Source organism: Sparus aurata, chromosome 7 (genome assembly GCF_900880675.1).
Source record: "Sparus aurata chromosome 7, fSpaAur1.1, whole genome shotgun sequence".
Lineage (NCBI taxonomy): Eukaryota > Metazoa > Chordata > Actinopteri > Spariformes > Sparidae > Sparus > Sparus aurata.
Window position 1 is genome coordinate 14,666,994 of NC_044193.1, and position 12,526 is coordinate 14,679,519.

Genomic DNA, 12,526 nt, shown 5'->3' on the forward strand with positions numbered 1-12,526 from the left:
TAACAAGGAGAGAGGGATTAAAATGAAAAATATCTTTAACATGTAAAACTTGAGTCTATGTTTACACTTCAGGGAGTTTGCGACAGATATATGAGAAGATTGATCAGCCGAATAATGAGGCTACGGCAGCTAGTTAGCTTATCTTAGCATAAAGAGCGAAGAGAGGAAGGAAACGGCGAGCCTGTGTCCGTCCAAAGGTAACAAAATCCCCCTTCTGGCACAGCTGTAGATTTTGTTACTGTTGGACAGAGCCAAGCTGGCTGTTTCCAATTTTTATTGCTAAGCTAACCAGCTGCTGTTCGCTGACAAGAAGAGAAAATGGGGGGGAAAGCCAAAGCCCCTTGAGCAGTATCCATGATTTCACCTGTTTAGTGCAGTTTCTCCTGATTTGTCACCTCCATCTCTATACTCAGACTTTTTATCAAACATATTGTTATAGGCTATATTAGAGAGAGTGGTGTGAAAAACTCTGCTTTATCATGACCAATCAGATCCCTTTTTCAACGACAAATACGGGCTACCGCCACCTTGTGGTACGGAGAGTTATGTCGTCTCACGCAGGCACAGAACATAGTCGTCGTTGTGGTTTCTTTTTTTTTGGCCAACACAGAGGCGACGCAAAAGCTGGCTTACACTGCTGCCAATTCTGCCAATTCTTCAGTTCTGTTGGTTTTAGTGTATTTGGGCCCTGAGATGTCAGACTATTCCTTTAATATGTGGAGAATGAAGAAGAGGGATGAAGAGCTCTTGATCGTACCTCTGGATCTTGCAGGCGAGTCAGATTGGGGTAAAGGTAAAATTTGATCCCTTCGGATGCCCCGGGCAGGGTCACTCCTCGCACCAGCAGCACAATCAGCATCACAAACGGGAACGTTGCTGTTATGTACACCACCTAAGAAAGGAAAAAGGCATTATTTGCCAAAATACTGAACAACAGTTTTCAAACTTGTGACTCATCGTCCTCATGGGATACACACTACTTCCTTTTTAGGTTCCCATTTCTTTCTAAGTGGAGGACAAAAGAAATATTGTTCGCCCCTCTTCCTCAAGTATTTTTACAGAGAAAAAGAAAGAAAGGGCCTGTGAACAGTGATGCATGCCGCCTTCAGACTTCATGGCGAGGTTTTGCGATGGAGTATATGCCCAACTGAGCATGAAGCACACTGCGTAAAGGCGTCTCAATTTCCATACTGTGATCATCATTTAATCACACAGTGAACCTTCCAGTAAATGAGGACATAAATACCCAAATGGCTCTTAATAGAGTTAATAATTTAATAGAAACACAGAGTTCCTCCTGTTGGCTCTGGCCCAGTTTCTGTCCCGTTAACAGAAACAGAAAGAGAACTAAGGAGGGGCAGTCAACTGTTTACAGCCGACAGTGAGTCTGGCCAACAAGTAACTTCCAGGACAGCAGAGGCTTGTGTCTTTAAATCAACCAAATTAACTGCCTTCCAAGCATGTGGGTTTTCTCTGAGCAACAGTGTTTTGTCACTGACAAGAAGTAAAGGCCAAACAGCATCCAGGCAACACAATAACTAGAGGATGTGTGTCTACGCCTCGGCACTCACTTTCCCAGTGGACTTGACTCCCTTCCAGATGCAGAAGAAGCATATAACCCACACTGCCAGGAGACACAGGGCCAGGTCCCACTTCAGGGGCCCGATGTCCTCGATCCCAGTGGAGATGCTCAGGACGTTGCGTCTGCAGAGGATACACGGGCACAGAAAGAGGTTAACGGCAGTTGAAACAGAAGAACTTATCTTGTTCATTTTTCAAAACACGCCCAAGGAGATTAGTCATATGACATCTCTGGATTATGACCTCGTCAAAATGAAAATAAAAGCGGAAATCTAACAAACCCATGACTTAGTAGGGTGACTCTGAGGGTGAGAAGATTGTGAAAAAGCTTTGAAGCTGGAGCCTTTAAGTGTCTAATGCTGCATAAACACTCCTTGAGTTTGTTGTGATGGATTGTCATCAAATTCAAACATGTAGCACAGCAGAAGGGCATGTGAAAAAAGATTGTTTTCCATTCCATATTTCAGTCTCAAGTCAAACTTTGAGGAGATGCACTGAACATTAAAAGGTGTACAAAAAAAGTTATAGAGAACTAAAACTGCACCTTTTGTAGAAAATAAGACACACCCAAAATAAAAAACATTGGTGTTACTTACTGTTACTGTAAATATATTCACATGTGTGAGTGTTAATTAGGCATGCTGACAGCGACTACTTACTCCCAGAACTCAGTGACAGGGGAGGTGAAGTTGGTAATGTTGGCTGCCAGCCACAGGGTCTTGTTCTTGCGGACTGTGTCCTCTACACAGAATTCTGTGTTCCAGGGCTGTTTGCATTTTGCCCACGGGAGCTCCGGCTGAAAGCACTGAAACAGGTAGTAGAGTCCCCAGGCCAAGATCACGATGTAGTAGATGTTCAGTAGAGATACGATCACAACAGAGGCGTAGCCGATACCTGAAGAGGAGAAGGAAAGAAAGGCAGATTTTAACATTAGCTCACGATGTTGCCCAAGACATCGTTATGATTTTGATTATCTTCACATCTGCAAAAGTTGCCTATTTACACATCCAGCAGAAAGGGAGTGCAGTTTGTGTTTCCGGTCACCTAATAAATATTCATTCTCTCTTTTAGCTCTACATCTCCTGAGAGAAATATTCACATAATGGGGGCAACAGGTCTCAGCTCAACCAGCTTTAACCACCTGAGACTGAACACAGCTTAATACCAAACTGAGACTGAACACAGCCTCCAAGACCGACTGAAGTCAGTTTAACAACAGGGGGTTATAGGATGGAGGCGATTTACAGGGACTCCAGTCAGGTCTATGACTTTAAACATCCTAATTGGTGAGCTGAGGATTTATTTAGACCAAACCAGAGGTGATGGTTGAAAAACAAACCAAAATTATTTTGGTGAGTTGTATTTAGTCTATGTTGAGTTTGAATGAAGTGTGTTTTACAATTAGTTAATGTGGCACTTAGGCTCGTCTCGGATCGGTAACGAAGAGAAACTTGAATTCAGTCCTGTATGGTTGTAATTTTCTGTTTAGTAATTTCCTTTTTGGACATTTTGTGGGTTTATTTTGTTCATCTATTAGACTAAAAGCTGGCATACTGTATATCTCTCAGCCAAAACTAAGGGTGTTTATTAAGTGGTGTTAGGTTAGCACGCTAACTGCAGATTAGCAGACTGCACTGATTTTTTTAATGTTTTAACGTAAATTGTGGCCATTTCTTACAAAGTGCTCACTCTGACCACACCCAACCACACCCCTCGTGGGTGCTAGGTGTAAAACTCTAAACCACAGAGGGCAGTTCCTCACTGATTCTCAGCCTTGATCAACTCTTTCAGGACTTAATATAAACAAGTACACTGCTTGTGTGAGGCAGAGACTGCTGCTAATCAACTGTAAGAGCCGGCTATCGCACATAAAGAACAACTAACTCTTTACAAACTCAAAGAGTGGAAAACTTCCCAGGTTGGACTCTGCTATCTACTGTTATAATGTTCTTAGTGTTTTTATGCTATTTTTAGATGACTTTGCCATGAACCCGTGCACAGAAATCCCCGGTACTCTTCCACTGCTCCAGAGTATTTTTAAACTGATCATCTCTGTTGCTCCCCACCTCCTCGTCTCCACATACAGACTGAAATTGATAGACAAGTCAATGCAGTGACAGGTGTGAGTCTACTCGACTGTGTGCTGGTGTTCACGGAGAGTAAAGTCATGAATTCTTCTTGTGATAAAAAAAAACGTGAAGACGGGGGAGGGGGACAATGTGGGGATTTGTGATTGGCCAGTTTTGCGGCCACTTGTAGACTTTCTCTGGCGTGCCAGACGCTGCAACAGATGGACAGACAGCAGCCTCAGCGCTGCCGCGAATAGCGGAGACCATCGGCAGCTGCTAGAGATCCGGTGCCGCAGAGTTTCCTCTCTTTTCATGTCAAGTCCTGCGTGTGAACATGAGTAAGGGTGTGACGGCAGCTGCTGCGGGTGCTGGGCCTCTGTGCTTGTCTACAGCTGTCACTCAAAGGTAAAAAGGGGGCTACACCTAAGAGCAATGACAGGCTCTAGACGTGTTTGAGGGTATCGGTAGCTCATGGTGATCTCAGGTCAAGAGAATTGGATCTGACGACACAGTCACAGCGAGACATACAGGATTTTGAAATTCCTATATGCGCAAGTGGATCCAAACTGCAGCTCCATGTCAGCAAAACTGATCTTCTCATGAGACTTTTCTAATCGCTAGGCAACTTGGTGGGTCTGTTTCCATGGTAACCAAGCACTCATCAATCCATTACACGCACCAAATATACAATTTAAGGGTGAATTGCGTGTATTCATGTGTACGTGCCTACTTAAATCTTCCTCCATGATACTCTCAATGCTCAACTCCTGCTTAACTACAACTACAAGATATGTAGTCCTTATATGAAAAAAATGTTATTGCAATTATTTTGACAGATGTTGCAATTGCACTTTGATTCAAGATAAGTGGGGACGATAATTTTTGCATCTGGATTTTCATTTTCACTGAAAAAACTGTCAGAGGTGCAATATGCAGTTTCAGTTGAAAAGATTAAAATTACGCCAGAATCATCAACAGCATGTTAAGAAATAACAGATTTCACATTGCGACGTCTGTGTATGTCAGAGATAGCTACTTAAGTTAGCAGGCTAGTTAGGCTAGGCTAACCAGCTTGCCCAGGCGCACACTGTAAACACCAACACACGCCTCTAACCCTGCAAGACTTCTACATGGCTATGTTAGCAGCAGTTATTGCAGCCCCCTATTTGTTTTGAGAAAGGAGGTCAACTCTTACATATTGCACCCTTAATATCACGATGATGTGACATTTGTTTGGGTTGATACCAAATAAACATGTTTTCTTTAATTCAGACGACATGATTTGCCGGCCGGAACATCTCTCCAGCACTACAGCACTTTGTTATAATGCTGTTTTTGTCACACATTTTACTTTTATGGAAAAACTGCCACTTGTTATTGCACCTTTCTTGATCATCTTTCCAATAATTGAGCAGCCTCATCCTGTACTGCGTAATGTCGTTTACACAACACAAGGCACCCTAATGAAGTCAGACTGCTCCAATTACACTGGGATGATACTGGGCTGAGGCAGGAAGTAAATTCGGGGCAGAGTACTTGTTTGGACAAACGAGGCTTTTACTCAGCATTAATTATTAAATGTTCTTGTCAGGGACAGTTTGTGCTGGGATGCACAGCTTCTGTTTCGGCGTTCGAGCAGTGTGTGTGGTGTATTCATGTCTACTTGGACTGACCAGTGAAGATTGGGCAGAGCTTGGCCCAGCAGGTGATCCCTCCTTCAGAGGTGTACTGGCCCAGCGCGACCTCCAGGAAGAACACGGGCAGGCCTCCCCCGAACAGGAAGATGGTGTAAGGGATGAGAAATGCACCTGGGTAATGGATACAGGGAACAGCTCAGAGTGAGACATCTGATCATTTTTTTTGGCTCCTCACACTGGCATCTGTTGCGTATCTGCAGCTTACCTCCACCATTTTTATAACAAAGATATGGGAACCGCCAGACGTTTCCTAATCCGACAAAGCCACCGGCCACGGACAGGACGAAGTCGAGCTTACTAGCCCACTTCTCCCTCTGAGGAGCCTTGCCTTCGGCTTCATCCTCGGGCCTCGTGCCCGGGCTCTTCCCTGGTGAAGGTTTCAGGGTGTCCTTGTGGAAGTCCTTCAGGCATTGGAGTTTTTCCTTTTGTGCCATGCTGCGGACAGCAAGAAGAAAGGAAGATTGAGGAAGGGACAAAGACGAAGGTAGAGCGAGAGACAGAGGTGATCGGGATAAGACACAGATGAGAAGACACAGCGCATTAGGGAGATAATGCTGTCTCCTGATTGCGTTACAGCATGCTATGTAACCGCTGAGGACATGATATACAGTACTATGCTAATCTCGCTAATCTGATGCATGGAGGTCATTCAGACTGTAGAGGTGTTTTGGGGAGCTGATTTGCTCTGAGACAGACAAAAGAAGCCTCCTCTTACACAATCGGTGCAACCGCAACGTGTAGTACCCAGTCAGTAAAACTGAGTACAAATCCCACTTTGCACGCTGCAAAGAATAAAGCTCGGACTTTGGCGACAACACGAGCACATTCACATCACTGTTTTCGACGTAGTTCTGTTGTCCAATTGGACTCACAGAGGGGGGTACATTGTCACCGAAGGTAAAAGGAAGGGAATGTTTTGGACTCGATACACGCCTCTGAGACCTTGCCTGACCCCTGTAGGAAAGTTTTCTTTTAGCGTTCTTCTCATGCTACTGTATCAGCAACAAGTCATTCCTCCCCGTAAGCCAAATTTAGCGGGAGAAGATATCCCTGTGCATTCCCAAAGCCCTGGCTGCTCTCCGGAAGATACAACAGCTTAAGTTCACTTGAGTGTTTACACTGTAAATCGCCTTTCCAAGAAAGACAGGATTTGTTATTACCGACCGAGGGATCCTATTTCCCCGCCTGAGCCAAAGAAGAGAAAAGAAACCGTAATGAGACCGGAATTACTGAGTAAGACATGTCAAAACTGAATGTTATTTACACTCCCAGCTGGTTCAGAGAACAAAAGACGGACGGTGACACGAGACATAATATAAGATCGGTTGTAATGTGAGTGACAAAGGTTTAGGGGCAACAACAAATACTTCCCCTTAAACTCAGTCAGCTTTCTGATAAAAGAACAAGTTGTACAGAAAACGTGTCAAGCCTCCAAATAAAATCCTGGGTTTTTGTTCTCACTGAAAAAAAGGTGTAAACCTTTTGTGACAAATGAATGAAATTTAAAAAACGGACATTAAATCAAAGAAAGGGAACAAACGACCGTCAAAGTGAAAATTAAAACTTTTCCTTCTCAGGAATCTGTACTTCACTTTATCAACGCTTGAACGACAACCACTTCATCCCCCTCCCCTTGTCCCATCATTTTCTGGGATTTCTCTCTTCCTGTTATGCATGACAAGTCAAGTTGAACCGCTTTTCCATTCTCAAAACCTCCTTACATAACTGGATCAGTCCTTGCCCACCCTGTTTCTCATCCTGTTTCTGTCTCTGTCCTTATCCCTTTCCCCCCACTTTTCCCTCTGGGTCGGTCTGCTCAGCGTTCGCTTTCACCTGCCCCCGCGTGGTGTTAGGACGCTGTCTGCCCGCCAGATAAGTCTTAAGGCAAACTGTCCTTGGGATTTAATCCAGACAAACTTGACTGCAAATTAACAGATTTGAAAAAAAAAACAAAAAACAAAAAAAAAAACTCAGGACGACGTGACGACAGTGTAAATCCTCACTGATGTTCAATTCAAGTCTCTTTCTACCAAGAGATATGAATCACAAAAGTCAACAATAAGATCGATCTGCAGTTCTTCCCTCTGTTTGTTTAACCTTTTAACAAACAAATACACTCTTAGAATATCCAACACACTATTCAACCTCTTTCCATTTAACTGTTTTTAACATGTAGAAGAACACGCAACAAAAAAACAAACACATCTAGTCTCGTTTCAAACAAAGCAGTTTAGCAAACTTACATTTCCTTCATGGCTGCAACTATGTATAGAGTTCCTCTCTCTCAGCTGTCACCATTCCTCTGAACTGAATGCCGTTTTGCCGACACGGGTCACAAGAAGTGGAGCTGGCGGCAGGGCCCGCCCCCTTTGGCTCAAGACAATTAAATCCAAAGTAGAGATTGGACGCAGCTGAGCTGTGACAGACAACTCAGGTACCAACGTGGGAGACTGTAAATTTCCACTTCCCACTACTCCCTGCCCACAAACATACACACGGCCAAGCGGTGGGGGATGAGTGTGTTCACACATGCATGCACACACACACACACACACACACACACACACACACTTCTTATTCATGTTGGAGACACAGAGGACAAGTCAGAGGCAAAGAAAGGCTTGGCTGGTCCAACACTAGGCCGGGGGTGGGTCTTGATTTATGATCTTGGATGAACTGAAGGCAGCATTGAGAGTTTTATTGCCTTTTATAAACTCAAATATGAGGCGTGGATTCATACCAAGCCCCTCATAACATCACTTTGCACCTATTTTTTATCCAGGCTCATGCTGTGATATTTCCTGGTATGCTATACATTTTAAATCTCTCCTCTGTTCTTTCATGACATGTAGTTTGTTATCTGGGAAATGTAAACGGCTACAGTATCAGCTTATAACAACGCCTAATAAGGTAATGTGTCTCCTCTGCTCGTCCCGCATCTGTTTGGATACCATTCAGTGCTCCCAGAGCTCACAATGGCTCGGACAAAGAGCGGCATGCAAGGGTCAATTAAAAACTGATCATTTCCCCCTTCAGCAGGATCTGCAGAGCTACATGGGTTGACCAGGATCAGGTGAACCTCTGCACACACACGCACACAGATGCACCCTTGACACCTCTTAGCCTCGCACGACGCAATAATCCATCATATTTTGGTCAGTGTCAGGCTCTGTGGACTGCTTTGGTTATGTAACGTTGTCTAATCTATTGTGAGAGGGACCACAGGGCTTGTGTTTTGAAGGTAGAGAGAAAGCCTGTTTCATGTTGGTCGACTGATGAAAGAGCAGAAGAGAAAGGTGTCTGGCATTTGCTCATAGGGTTTAATTTAAGGGCCACTATGCAGTTAGAGGAGGCGGGGTCCGCCAATTATAAACAAAGTAAAACAGCATGAAATTGTGTCGTCCTTTAAGGACAATGTGTTTATATAGTGCATTCAGTCCCGAAAAAAGAACAACTTTTTTGAAAGAACAATCAATGAAGAGCTTTCTTTTCTGATTTAAATTTCTTCCCCAAAACTACGTAGTGCACCTTTAATGATGAATAAAGACAACATCATACTGTCTGTACTGGATTTGTATTTTTTGCTGTATTCTGTTTAAAACTTCAAACTGAATTTGGTTGTTTTCTTGTTTTCTTGTGTCTTGTCCTGTTTATCTTGTACACTTCGGTGTTGCGTTTGAGGAGTCTCGCACGAATCCAGGAAATCGCAGCACTAGAAAGGCGACCAAACACCTTTGTCTCTCATTTTAGCAGCAAAACAATATTTATCTTAAGGTTATTGCTACATTTCTAGCTACAATACATTTGATAAACTATAACAAATGTTTTTTTATATATATCATGACAAAATTGTACAGTAAAATGTTAAACCATTACCTGAGATTGTGAATATTTATAAACCACTCCTTATTTTGCCAGGGGCGAACCCTTCACGGACACCCGTTACGAGCTCCCAGTTTGGGAACTTTGTTTTTTTTTGGCAGCTGCGGCTAAAAAAGGTGCAGTGACCCCTCAGTTTTTATCCTGCTGAGAGAGGATTGGGGTTATTAAAGGACACACGTCAGTCATACACTGCGTGGGGAGGCGACAGAAAAAGTAGGTTAAGTATGCGCCACTTAGCACGGATATAAGCTAGTAAACACCTTAGTTCATCAGAACTTCTTCAGCAGACCTTCCTCTTAAGGGTGAATACACATTCACTCAGTCACTCATCAGGTCAGTCACTCATTCAGCGGGTGTGGAGCCTACAGGAGACAATAAATACATTTCCCCCAGCACAGAAATATCACGTGCGAAACCGGGGCACGCCCGTCAGACCTCCAAATGCCGATCAAAATAAAACATCTTATCAGCTATGAACAGGAAACAGGATTATAAAGGACAAACCCGCATTTTTATAGCTGTGGGTGAAATTCCGATCACGCGCAGTCATTTCACTGATGTTTGGACGCTGACCTGTATACGGCAGCCTCCGAGTTCATGAACCTTGGCCCGGTTTCCTCACAATTAAAGGTTTCAAAAACGTAACTGTCTCTTGCATAATGATGGAAATTTTTCTAAGACTCATGAGGAGGAGTGCAATAAAAGACACATAAAGCTGTCTTAAAACATAAACAATTCCATAAATCAATAAAAGCAGGTGTACAAACGTGCATTAAAAGTTGCCCTCTGAGTATTTTTTGGCAAGAGCTGCTGAGGGGGTTATGTTTTAACCCTGTGTTCGTTTGTTGGCAGGATTATACAAAAAAAACAAAAAACTGCTGAATGGATTTCCATGAAAATCAGATGAAGAAAGGGTCTTGGCCCAGAATAAACCCCATTTACTTTTAATCTAGGAATTTTTAAACGCTTTCGTAAACAGCGCGAGACGGGGCGTTTTCTGACGTTATCAGCCATATTCAGGCGGTTGGGATCTATGAACGAGTACAAAAGGGTTTGATGGACCTGTGTGCTCTACTGAGGGCCACTCCAGTTTAGAATTGATTATGCAGCAAGAACAAGGAGTGTTTTTAGAAGCTGTCTCTGTGGTCAGAGGTGCTCCGAGGAGGCCTCCTGCTGGGAGCAGCCAAGCTAAAAAAGGCCATTTGTTGCATACCTTGATGTCACAGAGAGGTTCCCCGACCTTTGGCTTTAGACCTCTTTCGTTTCGTGAACAAAGACATCAAAAGGCGCTATCTGAGAGAGGCAACCTCCTCCAGATGGGAGGGAGGGAGGATCATGCCCATCACAGAGAAAAAGCTCCTCATTGATATGCACATTACAAACTAAACTTTGTCTTGTCTGATCAATCCTTAAAGGGATTTCTGCCTCTTTTCTTGTTGTTGGGGGTGGGGGGTGGGTGAGATAACAAAAAATACTATCAGGATAAGGTTCACCTGGAGTCTCCCCACCTCCACCTCAACCTCCACCTTCACCTACACACACACAGAGCACATGTGTTTTGTGTAGCCGGGGCGCGCCTGAACGCATCACCTCCAGAGGAAAAAAAAAACCAAAACGATCAAAGAGAGACGAGGAGCAGCGACTTATCAGCTCAGAAACACAGGAAACAGGGTTCAGAGACCGTGCCCGTGGGTTTTTTTTCTAACCAAAACATAATTTGCTTAAGTTGTTTTCAAAGCACGCTCCTTTTTTTAAAAAAATAAATAAATAATAATAATATATATTTTTTAAGGCTATGGAAATAATAAGACAGCGCATCACATGAGAGAGAAAGAGAGCAAGTGTGATGTGTTTATGTCAAAGAATACAGTGAGTCGACACGCCTGCTGCCCAGCATCAAAACACGGTGATAAATGACTTAAACAATACATCAATAACATCAATACTCTTTAAAAAGGAGAAAGAAACAGTTTAACATCGGACATCTGCTGCACATCCTCTATTACTCAATTATTTCCTCTTCTTAAAAAATAATATTAATCTCATCTAATTTGTGCACAAGATGCCGGATCAGCCTACCTGTCCTCGTTTTTATTTTTTTCTCTCTCTCTCTGAGCAGCCTGTTGTTCCTCGTTTTTCTGTCGCCCGTCGACTGACACAATTTGATCTATTTGTCTGCGAGAGTCATTGTTTTTTTTTTTTTTTTCCTACGAGCTGGTGCGCGTTTAATATCAGTTTGAGTGGAAAATCACCAGCTTCTCCATGCAACAACTTCTTAAAGCGACAGCCGCCCTCCGTCCGTCCGCCCGCCCTCCACCTGACTCTGACTCTATGTTCACCGCCGAGAAACAGGCTGAAATGAATCATCGCTGACTGGATCCTCTTAGTGCGTTTATACTTGTCGATTTGCAGCCACTTTCGACGTTTTGAAGAGCAGGCGGATCTGTTCAGTGTCACATGTCGTCTGATCTACTGAAAGTCATCAGGCAGGTCGGGCTGCTGTGTGGCATCACTTTCTGATGAGGGAGCCTCAATGAGCTGTGACTGATGGCCCCAGTCAGTGGTTATGAATAAAATCTCCCTTTATTCACACCACTCAAAATTAGGATATTTGGGTGTTTCTCTGTTCTGTGACATATTTAAGTTGTTCATGTCCCCCTGAAAAATAACACAACACATTGCTTTTTACTCTTGCACACGCATACCTGCACCCATTCCCCCATATCCCTAACAAATTTTGAGTAGTAGTATCAGTTCTGAGCCAAGAGTGAGAACAACAAGTTGGGTTGCCAGGTTGTGAAAAATCCCATTGGCAGCTGCAGGTTTTTATAATTTGGTAATCACGCTACATCTTGGGTTTAGATTTTCTGTGTAACATATCAACAAAAACATATAAATCAGATTCTTAGCAAGAATAGTTTAATATTTTATATGCTCCTCTGATTTGAATTAGGTTGCCTACACATCAGCATTTTAGCACAGTCATTGTGAGCATGTTAGCATGTAGTGCAAAGCTCCTCTGTGCCAAAGAGCAGGCTCATAGAGCTGCCTGTATGGCTGCCGAGTGTTGTTCTTAAGTAATATTTTACTTTTAAAACACATCTAAAAAAAAAGCCTTGCAGCTGTTATACAGTAAAGTATTTCAACATTTTTCAGAGTTGAATCAAAGCAAAAAAAGAAAGCTAAAGCGTCCATTTAGTGTTCCATTTTTTGATTAAAGAAATGCAGACAGGTGTGTTAATCTGTGGAACACCTTCCATGATTTGTTCTGATTAAATCAAATTCATAGCAGATGAC

The 12,526-nt window shown here is 43.1% G+C and overlaps 1 protein-coding gene across 3 annotated transcripts; it reads right to left on the reverse strand.

Moving 5' to 3' along the window:
- Positions 1 to 671: 671 nt before the first annotated feature.
- On the reverse strand, positions 672 to 11,515 carry LOC115584855 (sodium- and chloride-dependent taurine transporter-like). 3 transcript variants are annotated; one of them, XM_030422698.1, is made up of 6 exons: positions 11,309 to 11,515; positions 5,553 to 5,782; positions 5,324 to 5,458; positions 2,241 to 2,475; positions 1,572 to 1,704; positions 672 to 892 (listed from the first exon to the last, which is right to left on the reverse strand). In XM_030422698.1, the coding sequence occupies exons 2-6, from the start codon at positions 5,779 to 5,781 to the stop codon at positions 710 to 712; spliced, it is 915 nt and encodes a 304-aa protein (XP_030278558.1). In that variant the 5' UTR covers position 5,782; positions 11,309 to 11,515; the 3' UTR covers positions 672 to 709. The 3 variants fall into 3 exon arrangements, with proteins under 3 accessions (XP_030278558.1, XP_030278557.1, XP_030278560.1); XM_030422697.1 differs by lacking the exon at positions 11,309 to 11,515 and adding an exon at positions 7,591 to 7,711; XM_030422700.1 differs by lacking the exons at positions 672 to 892; positions 1,572 to 1,704; positions 11,309 to 11,515 and adding an exon at positions 7,591 to 7,711 and having other exon boundaries at positions 2,237 to 2,475.
- Between the last annotated feature and the right edge of the window lie 1,011 nt (positions 11,516 to 12,526).